Source organism: Diplotaxodon limnothrissa, linkage group LG3 (assembly GCF_057381915.1).
Source record: "Diplotaxodon limnothrissa isolate DT_005_m linkage group LG3, D_limnothrissa_male_GT1.1, whole genome shotgun sequence".
NCBI lineage: Eukaryota > Metazoa > Chordata > Actinopteri > Cichliformes > Cichlidae > Diplotaxodon > Diplotaxodon limnothrissa.
The window spans coordinates 47,288,380-47,306,702 of record NC_140598.1 but is presented as its reverse complement, the minus strand read 5'-3'; the positions used below and the strand labels follow the sequence as shown (position 1 = coordinate 47,306,702).

General features: G+C 40.4%; 1 protein-coding gene across 1 annotated transcript in view; it reads left to right on the top strand.

Annotated features, from left to right (window-relative positions):
• Positions 1 to 3,422: 3,422 nt before the first annotated feature.
• Positions 3,423 to 18,323, top strand: part of LOC146636221 (Fc receptor-like protein 5) — a 29,230-nt gene continuing 14,329 nt past the window's right edge. Inside the window, exons 1-8 of the mRNA XM_085350299.1 lie at positions 3,423 to 3,549; positions 7,458 to 7,697; positions 8,772 to 9,044; positions 9,160 to 9,424; positions 9,803 to 10,075; positions 12,047 to 12,306; positions 15,953 to 16,225; positions 17,291 to 17,557. Coding sequence (XP_085206425.1) covers positions 3,423 to 3,549; positions 7,458 to 7,697; positions 8,772 to 9,044; positions 9,160 to 9,424; positions 9,803 to 10,075; positions 12,047 to 12,306; positions 15,953 to 16,225; positions 17,291 to 17,557 — 1,978 coding nt within the window. The remainder of the gene's footprint in view (positions 3,550 to 7,457; positions 7,698 to 8,771; positions 9,045 to 9,159; positions 9,425 to 9,802; positions 10,076 to 12,046; positions 12,307 to 15,952; positions 16,226 to 17,290; positions 17,558 to 18,323) is intronic.

Here is an 18,323-nt window from a genome sequence, read left to right as displayed (position 1 = left end):
AGTCTTGTATTTTACTTGAAATCAGATTAATATCAAAGCTTGCATTATTACACACGTCTAGAAATAGTGAAATATTAAATTTATTTACCTTAAAATTTCAGCACCATGGACAGCGCACAAGGTTCTCACTGCTGTGCTCTCTAACATGTGACTGTTTGTCGTGGTGGACCTGCACAAATTTAGCTGCATGCATATATAGATCTCTCTTTTACATTTATGGGCATAAGTTAATAATTTCTGTTAAAAAGAAAAATGAAATAATTTACTGTTGTACTGTTTCTAGGGTCCCTGTCCCTGGTTATATGTGTATTCTCTGAATGTATTCTCTTTGCAGCATTTCACTGCAAAAGTGTATGTATATTTGAATTAAGAAATCTCAAGAGAATCTGTCACTCTCTCTACCCACAAAACCAGATCTGAATATATTTTTCTTTGTGTAACTTCAGACAGTCAGATCCTTGTCATTCTCCACCTTTCTCATACAAAAACACCTCTCAAATATAAACACTGGGTTGTGTTTAGAGCTGGTATTCAACAGAGGGCGCAATTCAGTTATTTTTTATTGCAATGCATTAGTCTGCTTGTCTGAGTGTTAAATATTTCCCAGAGTTGTGATGATAAAGGAAAAAGACTTTGACTTCAGAGTCTATTATTTACATCACAACATGTTGCAGAAGAAAAATAAATCTCTGTGTGTTGTAAATGTAGGTGTAACTGTGTCCAAAGAACCAAGATCAGCATCTGAAGAGGCATATGCCTGCTGAATGGCCTCCACAACCCTGTGGAACAATTGTGACTTAGACAGGGGTCTGCCCAGAATTCCACAGTGGAAGCTCACAAAAATCTCGTCTGTCTTCCTGAACGACCAGATTTGCAAGACATGCTGTGACAAAGCACAGAGATGGCACAGGGCAACCAGGCCTGCAACCTTGTCCAGGTCCCCAGTGGGAGATGTTCGTAACTGTTGGGCCGGAGGATCACCACTTTCCCGTCCAGCAACCAGCAGCAGCATTGCCTGTGTACCGACAGAGCTCATTAATCCACCTGGCAGATTTTATATGATGGACCACAGGTTCTCAATGGGGTTCAGATCAGGTGAACAAGGAGGCCATGTCATTAGTTTTTCTTCTTTTATACCCTTTCTTGCCAGCCACGCTGTGGAGTACTTGGACGCGTGTGATGGAGCATTGTCCTGCATGAAAATCATGTTTTTCTTGAAGGATGCAGACTTCTTCCTGTACCACTGCTTGAAGAAGGTGTCTTCCAGAAACTGGCAGTAGGACTGGGAGTTGAGCTTGACTCCATCCTCAACCCGAAAAGGCCCCACAAGCTCATCTTTGATGATACCAGCCCAAACCAGTACTCCACCTCCACCTTGCTGGCGTCTGAGTCGGACTGGAGCTCTCTGCCCTTTACCAATCCAGCCACGGGCCCATCCATCTGGCCCATCAAGACTCACTCTCATTTCATCAGTCCATAAAACCTTAGAAAAACCAGTCTGAGATATTTCTTGGCCCAGTCTTGACGTTTCAGCTTGTGTGTCTTGTTCAGTGGTGGTCGTCTTTCAGCCTTTCTTACCTCGGCCATGTCTCTGAGTATTGCACACCTTGTGCTTTTGGGCACTCCAGTTATGTTGCAGCTCTGAAATATGGCCAAACTGGTGGCAAGTGGCATCTTGGCAGCTGCACGCTTGACTTTTCTCAGTTTATGGGCAGTTATTTTGCGCCTTGGTTTTTCCACACGCTTCTTGCGACCCTGTTGACTATTTTGAATGTTCGATGATCACGCTTCAGAAGCTTTGCAATTTTGAGACTGCTGCATCCCTCTGCAAGATATCTCACTATTTTTGACTTTTCTGAGCCTGTCAAGTCCTTCTTTTGACCCATTTTGCCAAAGGAAAGGACATTGCCTAATAATTATGCACACCTGATATAGGGTGTTGATGTCATTAGACCACACCCCTTCTCATTACAGCGATGCACATCACCTAATATGCTTAATTGGTAGTAGGCTTTTGATCCTATACAGCTTGGAGTAAGACAACATGCATGAAGAGGATGATGTGGACAAAATACTCATTTGCCTAATAATTCTGCACTCCCTGTATTCTTCCTCAGTCGAACAGCAGCACTCATGCGATTGTTTTGCCCCCTAAGCTCCAGGTGTTGTGCCAAAAAGTGGTCATCTTCCAGAAAGTGATTGCCGTCCACAGGAGCACGCGCAGTTACTTAAAGCCGTAGCACCCAGATGACTTACGTAGATAGCTACTTCTGTGCAACTGATATAGGATGTGGTAAGCTGAACACAGCTTCAACCGTCTGTTGACAAAAAGTAACGCAACCCCACCACATGCCGTTGCGTAACGGTTTGTAACGGTAACGATGTTGTAACGATAGAAATAGCAATTAGTTAGATTACTCATTAATCTGAAAAAAGTAACCTTGTTAGTAACACCGTTACTTGTAACACCATTATTCCCATCACTGCAGGTAGGTGGGGCAGCAATTCACTGAGCCTCTGGCACACTCGTCAGACGCTTTCATCAGAAGCGTTCTTAAGGAGCTGCACAACGGTTGTCTCGTGTCGGAGTATTGTCCTTTTCAGGGGTGTCTGTGTAACTGCTCACCCACCTACCGGAGCTTGTGGAGATCATCTTCTCCGAGTCTATACAGAGATTCAATTCACGTCCCAGCACCTCACCTCTCAGTCTCCCTCTGTGCCTTTTAAGTCTGGCCTCTAATAACTTCCCCAGTGTCTATATGTCAGACTGTATCAAGTAAGCTCTCCAGTTCTCGTTTATTTTCCCGTTTGTGTTCTTTTCGGTTTATGGTAAAACACCACTAACACTATTATCCCTCCCCCTGAGATCAAGTGCGCCACCAGTGTATGTTCACCCTGCACGTCCTGGCTCCGTGTTTCCATACATGTCCTGTCTTGTAAATACGTTCCTTCCCTGTGTCTGTTATGACAATGACATGGTGCCCTGGAATCTGTACGTCAGACTGTATCAAGTAAGCTGGCCAGTTGTCATTTATTTTCCCATTTATGTTCTTTTTGGTTTCCGGCAAAACACCCCTAGCGCTACTGGGTCCTACTGGGAAAAGATGGAACGGTGACCCCCTTCACCTGGGACAGGAGGACCTTCAGAAAAGGGAGTCCTGGATAGGTGTAGTGGGACAGCTGGAAACCAGGCCATGTGGGGCCAAAGTGGGGCCACCAGGATCAACCCCACCTCCTCGGTCTGGACCTTGCAAAGGAATGACTGGAGGAGGAAATATAGAGGGAAGGGAAAAGCATTTGCCAGGTTGTCACATGCAAGGGGAGGGACATCGTTCTGCAGGGAGATGAACAGATAGAAAAATGTTGACTCTCTATATAAAAAGAAAAAGGTTGTCTTCTGCCCTGTCTGTTCTGACGATGACATGGTGCCCCTGCAGACACAACAGAACTTGCTTGAGTGCCAGGATAACAACTTGAAGCTCCAGCATTTATGTCTGAGACACCCAATGACTGATCTAACAGCTGTTGAGCCGAGAGCCTTCATGGACTGTACACCAACCTGTTGGGGAGTCATCTGTGAGGACTAACTGGCAGTCACGGGACCCATCCCTTGGCCCTCCTCCAGGATGGAGAGCTCGATGAAGCCCCTGTGAGACCACCACTGTTGGGACTGTGTTAAAATATGCTTTAGTTTCTCACATTTGCTGAAAGCTGAAAGTCTGAGTTTCATTTAAAATGAATTCAGGGGTTTGGGTTGGGATTAAGGAAGTTTCAGAGTACTATTAATTGGCAGATGACTCAACCTGTAGATGATAGTACATATGAGTCTAGCGGTGCATGTCACCCCCTCCCCGTTTGTTCTTTGTTTCTCTGAGCAGACTGTGATGACTGCATGTGTGTAAAAGACTGTTGTAGGTTTATTTTTATCTGCTGAAAATCAGACACCACAAAATTTCTGTCTGGGCCTCCAAGAAAAGAGGAAATGCAGCCTGTGGTTTCAGCCTGAAGTCTAACGTTTGTCTTCTTTAAAGTCAACACAGCACAGTGGAAATGTGCAGGTATGACAATGTGTGAAAACAGGTTAAAAGTAGCTTTATTGTGGTGATGACACATGCTGGACTAAAGAATAAATAAAGCATGTGGGCATCAAGAGAAACGGTGAAAAGCTTGTTTCTCACGCTCATGTCTTTAAGAGTCTCTGCATGGACGTGCTGTAAATGTTCATTTATCTCTGAAATAAATAAAATCATCCATCACTCTCTCTGTCCACAACATCATATACAGACATGTTTTCTTCTTACTGCAACTTCCAAACAGGCCAGTTCCTCACAGTATAACACAAAACTCCAAAGTATAATCACTGCTTTGTAACCAGCAGAGGAGCCAGTAAATCATCTAAACCTACTGATACTAATGTGTCTGTTTGGCTGCTGTTACAGAAATGGTTCCTACACCTGTGATGATGACGTCAGTGTTTGACTCCAAACTGTCTGCTGGACTCTGCAGTATCACAGAGACTTGCTGTCTTCAAGCCTCATAACATATTGATATGTACTGAAACTTTTGCACTTATGTTAATATATAAACTGCAAATAACATAAAAACATGAAGTAACATCTTAATGTATTTTACCTTTCCCACAGAAAAGTGGAGGGAAGGAGAAACACACCTGCTGTAAAACAATCTAAAACACTTCGATATCAACATGTTTGTGAGTGTGTGTAGATGATACTGCAACAAACCTTAATCAAAGGTTATCTTTGTAAGAAAGTGTTTGACAGAATAAGGATAGATGCTGTGTTTGCAGGCTTTAACTATTACTAATATTATAGACTGTATATTGAGAATGAGAAGTGAGAAACTGAGGTACATCGCATTCTTATATGGAGGGGATTAGCCAATCACAAAGTTACCACACCTTAAAGCATTCACTGCTCTGCTGTCCTTTTGGACTCTAATGTGGGCGGAGCCTATAGTAGCTTTCATAGTGTGACAGATGAGGTCCAACTAGACAGGTTATGGAGAGACAGACAACCATTCATGTTCACATTCACACCTGCAGGCAATCACCTGAATCACCAGTTAACATAATAATATATGACTTTGGAGAGAACCCAGACAGGTGGAGGGAGAAGATGCAAACTTCACACAAACAGCCCAGCTGGTGGATTCTAACAGGAAACTTTCTTGCTGTGAGGCAACAGTATGAACTACTGTATCTATGTGCCACCTTTCTATTTCTGGTTTAATGTCTTTGTAGGTTCTCAGTCATCCAGCTCATGGTGGTCTAAGAAGTTTGGAAGGAAAGTGACTAAACTTCTTTACATTTCTGGAAGACGTGTCACCTCTCATCTAAGAGGCTCTTTGACTTCTAAAAATAAAACAGTAAAGAGTCTCAGGTATTTTAACCTCAGTGAGGGTTTTACTTTAAGTGGGTCAAAGACCCACAATTAATCACGACATCACATGAGCCAAGCTGTGAAAAAAGGTGTGGGTCATTATAGACCTATAAGTTTTTGGACTTAAAAAACACATTCATGAATCAAACCTAATCAGTGCTCTGTGTTTGGCTTATTTAGTGATTCAAAAATACAAAAGAGTGGCAGCACAAATAAAAGTTTACAGTTTGACTGTTGTTTTAGGTTCAGTGTTGCCATCTTGGATTGCTAACTCACAGTCTGTGTGTCTGCTCAGACTTTCCAAGCAGTAAATGTGAGTTGTGTTCCAGAAAAAAACTTTTCGACTGGTAACTCAGAATTTCCAACTTCTGTCTTATTCAAAAATTATCACCAGAGATTTGGGGTAAGAACACTGTGAGACCTTTCCTCCCCCCATCATGTAACCTACTGAGGTCACCTGAGGAAAGTACCATGGAGGGGTTGTGGCACAAGGAAGGGATCTCAAAACTACATTGTAGGTGACTGACAGCTGATGCCATAAGGCTCCACCTCTGGTCATTCACAGTGGACATAGACGTACTTTTTCACTCCTCTTTCAAACCGTCAGTATTTTCTGTTCAAAATGTGAACACTGTCACCTTCGTATGAGTGATATTTGATATGATATTGGAAGCAGATGAAACCAAATAAATATTTGGAGATCATTGTCTGTGCATAATCCTGGAGAGTGAGTGTGTGTGGTGGCCAGAAACTGAAAACAACACATTTTGGGAAAACAGCATTCATGTATCGCACAATAAATGTCTGTGGATGTTCAGAAACATTTGCTGATAAGATGACTCGAGATAAAATATTCCAACATTATGATGATCCACAGCACACTGCACAAATCACATAAAAGTCTCTGAGAATAAAACATAATTATGAGCTGGTAAAATATGTCACCTGACCTGAAACAACAGAAGGTAAGAAGCAAACACAAGAAGCAAGCCTGCATGTTTGCAGTGGACAGGAAATGTGAACACGTCACACAACTGCTGTGGTCAAAGCTACAGGAGCTGTTTGAGGTTTGTATAAAAGGAAAGGAAGCACAGAGAGGCCACAGTCAGAAGAAACACTCTGGTCTTATCTGTATTAAATGCAGCTTCTCTTTTTATTATTGATGTAAAGTCAAAGTGTTTGAGATCAGCTGAGGATCAGAGTGCAGCAGGGCTGGATGTGAGGATGGGGCACTCTTTGCTCTGCATGACGGGGTTATTGTGTAAGTACATTTGTGACATTGTTTGAATGGCACTGATTAATGAAAGTGTTTCTCATGTGTGAGAATTAGAGTGTATCACTGGTTTGAAGTGTTTATGTGAGAGTTTGAACAAAGCATATTTGTGATGTTTATGAAAGTTACAGACAAATGTTGGCTGGTTCCTTGGTTCAGTTTAGTCTGAGTATCGTGTTGGATACATCGCTGCTTGTTGCACTTGACTCATTGTTGTGTACAAGTTCATATATTAATAGTGTTTTATGCACAGAAATATTTTGATGAGCAGTAACTGTGTCATGTGAAAACTTATCTTTAAAAAACAATTTTGTTCATTTTGAGTTTGATTTTCTGTCAGTTTGATCCTGATGATGTTTAATCTTTACTTTAGTGCTCGGTTCTCTCTTCTACGTTAATGCTGAAGGTGAGAAATGGTTCTTTGTTTTCTTCACATTCATATAATATGTATAATTTTGCTCTGATATTTTGTATTTCATGCACCATTTTAAATCACACCCTGTTTCTCTGTTTGTGCATCGTTTTATTTAAGATACTAAATGGGTTTATAAACAGTGAGTGAGTTAAATCCTGCAGGTCTGTGCAGTCACTCTGTGGTTTTACTCAGAATATTAATTAACTGCTTTAATTTGTTTCATGAAAACACATCTTATTATTTTCAAGTCCAAATGTCACCAGGATGCAGTAAATCTTTTGACTCTTAACAGCAGCAATAAAAATCAGTTCAGCTTCAAAATGACTTGATGCTTCCATCAATCTCTAACTTGATGTGTTTATGTGAACAGTTCCCAATAAGCCCACCGTGATCCTCGAACCATCCTGGCCTCAGATATACAGCAGTGAGACAGTCACTGTCAGATGTGAAGGAAGTCAGTCGCTGTTTGTATGGACAGAAGCCACATTAATCAGACCTCGAACATCTGAATACAGAATCAGCAGAGCTACTGAGTCTGACAGTGGAGGATACAGCTGCTGCACCATGACTCTTTCAGTCTGCAGTGACATCATCACACTGACTGTATCATGTAAGTTGGACACATTTCATTGAGTCATATTGTTCTTTGTTTTAGTTTAGTAACAAAATCAGAGAAAATCGTAACAAACATTAAACACAGATGTGATGATCTCAGTTTCTTCAGTACCTGCACACGTGTAGTTTCCACCACTGCAGCTCAGAATTATGACACAATTATTTTGTTTTTATAATTTATTTGAAGTTGTGGATCAAACATGATCAATAAATACAGAATGAGCAGAGCTGCTGTCTGACGATGGAAAATACAGATGCTGAAAAAAGAAAAGGCTGATCATCAACAGAGAAGAGTTCTGTTATCACATCACAGCCCTGGTTGGGGTCGGGGATAGCATACAGTATGAAAAACATCTGTGTGAATTATGACTGATAAATGCTGCTGACTGTGCACTGGTTATGCATCTTTATGCATATATATTTATGTGATCATGATCCTTAAAACAAACATTTAAATAAAAAACAGATTAACAAAAAATCTGATAATAAGAGCGACCACAATCAACTGGCCTCAGATCAGCTAACAGTGTATAGTTCACCTGTCTCTGCATTTAGGAGTACAGTTTGGTGACAGAGCATAAAAACAGTCTCACCTGATTCTTGATTCACTCTGATAAAGTTTTCATCATGTTATATACATCCAGCGTTAGCTCCTGGCTCTCTAGCTGGCTAACAGTTAGCTGAGATACCTGTGCTGTCCTCATGTGTGCTGCTGCCAGTTGTTGATTCTCATCAAATTTGCTTTGAAGTCACTTTTTTGTTCTTGTGCTGTTGGTGCCTGTTTGCATCAAGTGTGATGATCACACTGAGATCAGGGACCGACCTACCTGAGAAACCTGAGATCTATTATTGAACTCCATCCATCTTCTTAACCCATCTTCCAGGGTCGTGACCTATTAAGCACTTACTGAATTAAAAAAATACATAAATTGTAAATTAATAAAAATAAATTGGATTTTTTTAAAATTACTATTTGAGTTTTTATGTTGAAATCTTTATTTGTTATATAACAAAGTTTTTCCTGAAGTAACTGACAGTCTGATGTTTGTCTTTCCTGTAACATCAACAGCAAGTAAACCCAGAGTCACACTGACAGCACACAGTTCAGTCATACCAGCAGGGGGCAGTGTGACACTGAGCTGCTCTGTGGAGGGCTCTGCTGGCTGGAAGTTTGACTGGTTCAGACGTGATTCAGAGTTTTCTGGAGGTCAGAAAATAGGAGCTGGAACATCAGAGCACACGATCAGTATTTCAGAAGGAGGCATCTATTACTGCAGAGGAGGGAGAGGAGATCCAGTTTTCTCCACAGAGGACAGTGCTGCAGTTACAATTCAGAAACAAGGTGAGGGTGAAATTTTGTTGTGAAATAAAACGAAACATCATGATTAAACTGAAGTAACAATTGATTTATGATTTTTTCAGTTTAATATTTGTATTTATTTGTTTGTTAGGGAAAGTTTGGGCTGCTGTGAAACTGCAGCACAGCTGGTCTCAGATATTCACTGGTGAGACAATCACTCTCAGATGTGAGATTCAGGGAGGTGAAGGAAAGGTGTGGAAATATGAATGGACAGCACCCAACACAAACAGCCCTCCAACATCCAGTGAATACAGGATCAGCAGAGTTTCAGTGTCCCACAGTGGAGACTACAGATGTCGGGGTAGCAGTGACTATCTCTTAACAGGATGGAGTGATGCCTTCACACTGACAGTTTCATGTGAGTTGGACCATGATTCATGCTGACATTTCATGTTTTCATGTTTACATCTGTCTTAACAGGAAAACTCCAACAATGATCCAGCTGTCTGCAGGCAGCTCAGGACAACAGTTTTTCTCACTGTGCAAACAGAAAGGAGAGACACCATGGAGGCTCTTAAAATATCAGCAATGTAAAGAGGAATGTACAGAGATGACAGTTTGATAAGAGAATGATAAATCAGTGAAATCTTTAGTTTGTTAGACAGTCTAATGTGTCACATGCAGGGAAACTAATTTTTTTTAATTACTCTGTGAATGTTTAAAGTGTGATTAGTGCTGTAAGAAATGTATTCTTTATGATGATTTAATTTTTTTAATGGTTTTGTTTCTTCAACAGCAAGTAAACCCAGAGCCACACTGACAGCACACAGTTCAGTCATACCAGCAGGGGGCAGTGTGACACTGAGCTGCTCTGTGGAGGGCTCTGCTGGCTGGAAGTTTGACTGGTTCAGACGTGATTCAGTCTCTTCTAAAGCTCAACTCATGAGAGGAAGTGAAGCAAACGGAGTTATTAGTGTCTCACAAGGAGGTCTGTACCACTGCAGAGGAGGGAGAGGAGATCCAGTTTACTACACAGAGGACAGCAGTGACGTCACAGTTGTGGAGATTTGTGAGTTTTAAACTTTCTGTTATTTAAGTTTCTCATGTGTTTCATACAAATGTAAAAATAAACATTGTGGCATCAACTCCAAAAAAAAACTGCACATTTATCGCTCATTAGCTGCTGTTAGTCTTTAAATTGTATTGTATTAAATATTTTTGGCCTCTCTCTTTAAATGCTTCTTCACCTTAAACTGACTTTAAGTGGACATGAAAGACTACATGTATTAAGCCACAGAGCCATTAAACAAACAAACAAACAAACAAAAATAAAGGTTAATCCTGAACATGTTGACATCCGAGGTCATCAACAGCTCAGCTAACATCAGGTCAGATCAGGGTCGGTAACCCGCGGCTCTTCCGCCCCTCAGCTGTGGCTCCCGCAAGCTTTGGGTGAAAAAATTAAAAAAGTAAAAGTCCCACACAACATCCCCAACATATGCAGGAGGAAGTTTACAGAGTGAGAAAAAGAAAAGTGTGTTTATAGCAGCAGCTACTGCAGCCAGAGAGAGTCTGACAGGCCCAGCTGTGAGCCACATGTTAGCATCCAGCTGTTCACTGTGTTCACCGCCTCCAGAGGAAGAAAGTGTGCTGCTGTAACCTTCCCACGCCTCTCTCCATCTCTGCACTTTGCCATAAGTTGACTCAGAGCAGAAAGCTAGTTAGCAGCTACGAGCCAAACTCAGAACACTGAGCATCAGCCAGAGGTCTCCGTGGGTCAGAGCCGTGGATCTGGAGATAAACCTGCCGTTCTGACACTCGTGTCAACACGACAAAGTCTGCTTTCCATAAGGAGACAAATTTGTGTTGAAAGTATTACAAACACACACGACATGATCAACAAGCAATGATTTGTGACTTGAAAGCAGCTCACATTTGTGGATCTGTGTGAAGCTGGCAGTTAAATTAGACTCAAAACCCCACGTGGGCACGAGACGTGATCTGTGCGTGTCAGGTGATTCGTCCACATGTATTTAAGGTGTTGTGAGCTGTGTATTATCACCAGATATGCTGTTATTGTGCAATAAATATCTTTATGTTTTCGACCCTGAGCTGATGTATTTTATACTCAGGGCTGCCCGTGGCTGCATGAAAACAACAGAAGATGATCGCTCATTGAAATGGACTGAAGACATAATTATATACAAAGAGTTTTCATGATTATTCTTCTTATTTTACAATTATTGGACCACAGCTACATTTTATTTACTTATTCTGAACTCAAACTGACCTGCAGAATGATGCTTTATTTAAAGTAGGCCTGCACAGGCCTGTGCTGTTTTTCTCCTCTTTAAAGTTTTTGTTAAAAAGTTCTTAAAAGGTAAAAAAGCTCTTCTTCTTATTAAGACATCTTGTGTTGTATTAAGTATATTTATTATCATCTCTGAATTATGGACGATGAATTTTAAAGAAAGAAATCTGAAAAACAATCCAGACGTTAAAATTTGTGCCTCAATGATCAGCAGTTACTCAGGTTTGTGTCGACACATTTGTACAATAGTTTGTGTGAACTGGAGACCTGAAAAGTTGCACACAAATCACTGCACACATCTGTAAATCTTACTTTCTGCTTGTGAATCATATTATACACAGTTGTACCACTTTCAAGGTAAATTTGTTGCCATAAAAACAAGGATATACTGTCCACCTTCACTCCCTGTCTCTGTAGCTGTAAGTGGTTCTTCAAAGGGAAAATGCAGCTGTTAGCTGCAATGTTAGGATTTGTAGATCACTTTATAAATGTGGAGTGTGTGGAGAACAGGCTGTGTGAGTCAGATACACCAGTGGGCCACCACACACGTGTACCACATGGTAAATAAATGTAAACACTGATTTTTAAATCCAGCTTAATTTACAGTCAAAGTGTCACCAGGATGCAGTAAATCTTTCTCCTCTGAACAACAGCAAAAACAAAATCAGGCTTCAAAATAACTTTATGTTTCTATTTGTCTTTAACTGGATATTTTTCTGTGAACAGTTCCCAGTAAGCCCACTGTGACCCTGCAGCCATCCTGGACTCAGATATACAGCGGTGAGACAGTCACTGTCAGATGTGAGATTCAGGGAGGTGAAGGAGCTCAGTGGACGTATGAATGGAGAGCAGCCAAGTTAAACACACCTCCAACATCCAATGAATACAGAATCATCAGAGCTACTGAGTCTGACAGTGGAGGATACAGCTGCCGGGGCAGAAGGGACTATTTCTTCTCAGAGTGGAGTGATATCATCACACTGACTGTATCATGTAAGATCTTTCATCCAGATTATTTCAAATTACTTATTGTGTTAATCTAACCTTTAACTGGGAAAATGAGTCATCTGCCTATTAAATAAAATCACAAATAAGATGTTAATTTATTTATTTTTTATTCCAGTAACTTTCAAACGTGATAACAGACAGTTTGTGTTTATATTACAAAACATATAATTTAACCATTTGTGGACAGGCTGCAGTCTTCAGTGTCCATGAACAGCATCAACATGCTGGTTCAGACGTTTCTTCTCAGGGTAGAAATTATTTCTTTTCTTCTTGTATAAAAATATTTTAATGTTAGTTTTAATTCAAAATTAACATGTAACACATATAAACATCAAAGAAAAAGCAAGTGAATGTTTCAGTTCAACAAGCGCTCCAGTCAGACATTAAACTTCAGTAACACTGTGCAGTTATGAAACTTTAATCTGAGTCAAACTGATTTAATCAGCATTAAATAAATCAATGAAATAAACATCACCCCACAGATACAACCTCAGTGAATTATGTCCAGTGTTCACTCAGTGTGGGTGTTAAACTGTGTGACTGGAGTCGTGCTTTGTGGCATCGAGAGCTAACAGCTAACAGTTAGCCAAGCTAACATTGAAGCACTTTTGCAAATAGGATCGAACAAAATGAGTATGGATTAAAAAAGTACACTTGGTGTAGCATCCCCGGTTGAAAAGATGGTCTCTCAAACTGATGGTTCGCAATCCTTTTATTAAACAGCCGTGTATGTGAACACACCGTAAGAGCTACAACATACAGAATAAAAGACTATTAGTAAATCAAACAGTGTGTTACCTTTAACCTTTTGACTTATTCATTAATCACAAATTAATTCTCCTTACCTTACATAACAAATAACACTAAAACTTGTAAATTATTGCATATAACAGGGAAATCGTTGCATCGCTGCCTAAACATGACGAGGTACGTTTGCGCCCTCTAGTGGGTGAAAACTTAGCCTTCATGCTTAGTAGCGGTCAGCAGCTATATGCTCCGTAAAACAACAAAATACATATCTACAGGACAAACTTTGGTACAAACCTTGTTCCCTCATCAACCAGGTGCTAAGAAACTGCTTTCCACTCAGTGTTGCACCTTAATAGCCGTTCTTTTTCCCATTCCCGTCCATTAACCATAGAGCACACCTTCTCTCTGTGCATTAAAACTCGCGCTTCTGCCATATGGTTTACGCTACTTGATTTACGGCACCTTGTCGCTCTGTGACTTTCAAAATAAAAGCATTCACTCCAACAATATAATAGCCACTCATAAGTTTACAAAACACTTTACCAAATATTAATGAGGTCATTTACACTTGGTGACAGACAAACAGGGTATTTTAAAACTTTACTTATACTCTATACCACTATAATTACTGCTTGTGAATTGAAATGCATTCTGGGATACCTGGCTGCCCCACGTCCACAGTACCACCAGTTCATCGCATTCGATTGTCTAGTATTGATCTGTGCTGACTTACTCTACATGGTAACCAATCAGATGTTAGACGAGCTGCAGTGGCAGCGTTAAACAAGACCCTCCACAGGTTTTTCAGATTTTGCCAAGTTTGGTCTCATGAGGAACACAAACTCCATCTTTAGCTGAATTAAACTCAAAGGACTCCTGTGTGGTTTTATTTTATTGGAGACTTCATTGGAGTCTGTCAGCCTCTCTGATTGTTCAGTTTTCCTCTGTAAATAAGGTGTTTACATTATTCAAAATTACATCATAGAAAACTACATGAACTTGATGTTGGAACCATGTCAGCGATGGTCACGGTGCTCGAACAATAACAGACACCATTCAGTGTAGTGTGACTTTAGACTATTATTAAAGGGAAATGTAGAGAGGACACAAACAAACTGACCATGGATTAAACATGGATAAAGTACTTTGTATTTGTGACATTTGTCTTTGAATAGATGAAGAATAAGTCAGAGGGAATCTGTAGTGTAGTTGTGCATGAAGACCGTCTAATGTGTCACATGCAGGTAAATGTTTTCTGTTTGGTGCTAGAAGCTAAATGACTGAGTGAATGTGTAAAGTTTGATCATTACTATTAAGCACTTACTGAAAAAAACAACAAATTGCATATTTCTAAAATGATTCTTGAATGTTTTACTTTCTCTTTAAAATCTTTATTTATTGTAACAAAGATTTTCCTAAAGCAACTGACAGTCTGATGTTTGTCTTTCCTGTAACATCAACAGCAAGTAAACCCAGAGTCACACTGACAGCACACAGTTCAGTCATACCAGCAGGGGGCAGTGTGACACTGAGCTGCTCTGTGGAGGGCTCTGCTGGCTGGAAGTTTGACTGGTTCAGACGTGATTCACAGTTTTCTGGAGGTCAGAAAATAGGAGCTGGAACATCAGAGCACACGATCAGTATTTCAGAAGGAGGCATCTATTACTGCAGAGGAGGGAGAGGAGATCCAGTTTTCTCCACAGAGGACAGTGCTGCAGTTACAATTCAGAAACAAGGTGAGGGTGAAATCTTGTTGTGAAATAAAACGAAACATCATGATTAACCTGAAGTAACAATTAATTTATGATTTTTTCAGTTTAATATTTGTGTTTATTTGTTTGTTGAACAGTTTTGGCTGCTGTGAAACTGCAGCACAGCTGGTCTCAGATATTCACTGGTGAGACAATCACTCTCAGATGTGAGATTCAGGGAGGTGAAGGAAAGGTGTGGAAATATGAATGGACAGCACCCAACACAAACAGCCCTCCAACATCCAGTGAATACAGGATCAGCAGAGTTTCAGTGTCCCACAGTGGAGACTACAGATGTCGGGGTAGCAGTGACTATCTCTTAACAGGATGGAGTGATGCCTTCAGACTGACAGTTTCATGTGAGTTGGACCATGATTCATGCTGACATTTCATGTTTTCATGTTTACATCTGTCTTAATAGGAAAACTCCAACAATGATCCAGCTGTCTGCAGGCAGCTCAGGACAACAGTTTTTCTCACTGTGCAAACAGAAAGGAGAGACACCATGGAGGCTCTTAAAATATCAGCAGTTTAAAGAGGAATGTACAGAGATGACAGTTTGATAAGAGGATGATAAATCAGTGAAATCTTTAGTTTGTTAGACAGTCTAATGTGTCACATGCAGGTAGGGATGGGAATGGATAAGAATTTATTGATTCTCACTGGCTCCACTTTGAGAGTCGCCACCATCTCTAAGCACAATATCAAAGACATTCATGCAGATTAGAGGCTGTGAGGTCAAATGTTTGTGCATGTTGGAGGTATTTCTCCTCTTTGTTGGGATCATTACTAGAAAAAAGTAAAGCAAAAAAATTCTTACACAAAATCAGCACAAAGAGACCTTACATCGGTTGTCATGGTGATTCTACAGTAGAAACATGAACAGGTAGAAATGGAGCTGCAGCCTGACTGCTCATCAGTTTGTTAGGATGAAGTTCATCACTCTTGGTTATTGGCTAGCTTAGCATTAGCATGCTATCCTTGCAGGTGCTTTAAAGAGCTCCAACAAAAACTACTTTGTTTCTGTTTGTAGATAAATTAATCAGTGAAAGTTTAAAGTTTGATCAGTGCTGTAACAAGTTTATTCTTGAGGGTGATTTAATGTTTTACTTATTTTGTTTCTTCAACAGCAAGTAAACCCAGAGCCACACTGACAGCACAAAGTTCAGTCATACCAGCAGGGGGCAGTGTGACACTGAGCTGCTCTGTGGAGGGCTCTGCTGGCTGGAAGTTTGACTGGTTCAGACGTGATTCAGTCTCTTCTAAAGCTCAGCTCATGAGAGGAAATGAAGCAAACAGAGTTATTAGTGTCTCACAAGGAGGTCTGTACCACTGCAGAGGAGGGAGAGGAGATCCAGTTTACTACACAGAGGACAGCAGTGACGTCACTGTTACAGAAACTCGTGAGTTTAATTATTTTATTTCTACCAGACTAAGAGGTCATTATGTAATGTGTGCTAACAACTTTATCTAATAGCTGTGAGTTTATTAACCCTCAGATAAGTTTTCTGCTCATTAAGATTACTTGGAGAGGTGGGAAAATAGAAACATTTATTCAACTTTGTTTTTGATTTAAGTCCAAAATTGTGAGATTAAGGACTCACCCTCACAGAGAATGTGCTCTCCAAAAAACATCAACAAAACGATTCAGACCTTTTAAAAAATGTGTTTTAGCTACAAAACCTCAAATTGAGGAGAAAAGTGAGATCTTGCAGTGAAAAGTTTCAGATTTTGTTTTAATAACAAACAACAAAACAAATGTTTCTTTGTTACAGTGTTGATGTAAACACCAGCCGTACCTGCAGGTGTAAACATGAGACTGTGCTGTAACAATGTAAACACTGTATATGAGAGTTGTGTTGGATCTGATTGTTCAGTGTTCAGCATGGTGATGGCTGAGGGATCAAAGCTGTTCCTTAGTTTGTTAGTTTTTGTCTTTATGGCTCTGAAATGTCTGCCTGAAGGTAGACGTTCACACAGTGCATGACCTGGGTGAGATGGATCCTGAAGGATTTTCTTCGTGTTCCTGAGACTGCGGGAGCTGTGCAGGTCTTCAAGTGAGGGCAAAGGATGGCCGACTATCCTCTGGGTGACCTGTATAACCCTGTGGAGCTATTTCCTCTGTGCTACTGTGCAGCTGTGCTATACAGTTCTTCATGTAGCACAGTATGCTATCAAAAACCAGCTACAGGTCAGGGTGTTTGAAAATATCTCAGTGCATCCTGATGAAACAGTCCTGCCTCTGGCCTGGTTTTGACTGTCTTTGTGCTGATTGTAGCTATTTTACTAAGTGGGATGTGGCCGTGATGAAAACAGTTATCTGTGGTCAGACTGGCCCGAGGTGTGGTTTAACCCTGTAGCCTGTTTGAGGTTGATTTTTTTTTTTCCACTCATGTTACTCTCATGTTTTAAACATCTGAATTTTTATGTTTCTATTTGTGTCTAACTGGATATTTTCCTGTGAACAGTTCCCAGTAAGCCCACTGTGACCCTGCAGCCATCCTGGACTCAGATATACAGCGGTGAGACAGTCACTGTCAGATGTGAGATTCAGGGAGGTGAAGGAGCTCAGTGGACGTATGAATGGAGAGCAGCCAAGTTAAACACACCTCCAACATCCAATGAATACAGAATCATCAGAGCTACTGAGTCTGACAGTGGAGGATACAGCTGCCGGGGCAGAAGGGACTATTTCTTCTCAGAGTGGAGTGATATCATCACACTGACTGTATCATGTAAGATCTTTCATCCAGATTATTTCAAATTACTTATTGTGTTAATCTAACCTTTAACTGGGAAAATGAGTCATCTGCCTATTAAATAAAATCACAAATAAGATGTTAATTTATTTATTTTTTATTCCAGTAACTTTCAAACGTGATAACAGACAGTTTGTGTTTATATTACAAAACATATAATTTAACCATTTGTGGACAGGCTGCAGTCTTCAGTGTCCATGAACAGCATCAACATGCTGGTTCAGACGTTTCTTCTCAGGGTAGAAATTATTTCTTTTCTTCTTGTATAAAAATATTTTAATGTTAGTTTTAATTCAAAATTAACATGTAACACATATAAACATCAAAGAAAAAGCAAGTGAATGTTTCAGTTCAACAAGCGCTCCAGTCAGACATTAAACTTCAGTAACACTGTGCAGTTATGAAACTTTAATCTGAGTCAAACTGATTTAATCAGCATTAAATAAATCAATGAAATAAACATCACCCCACAGATACAACCTCAGTGAATTATGTCCAGTGTTCACTCAGTGTGGGTGTTAAACTGTGTGACTGGAGTCGTGCTTTGTGGCATCGAGAGCTAACAGCTAACAGTTAGCCAAGCTAACATTGAAGCACTTTTGCAAATAGGATCGAACAAAATGAGTATGGATTAAAAAAGTACACTTGGTGTAGCATCCCCGGTTGAAAAGATGGTCTCTCAAACTGATGGTTCGCAATCCTTTTATTAAACAGCCGTGTATGTGAACACACCGTAAGAGCT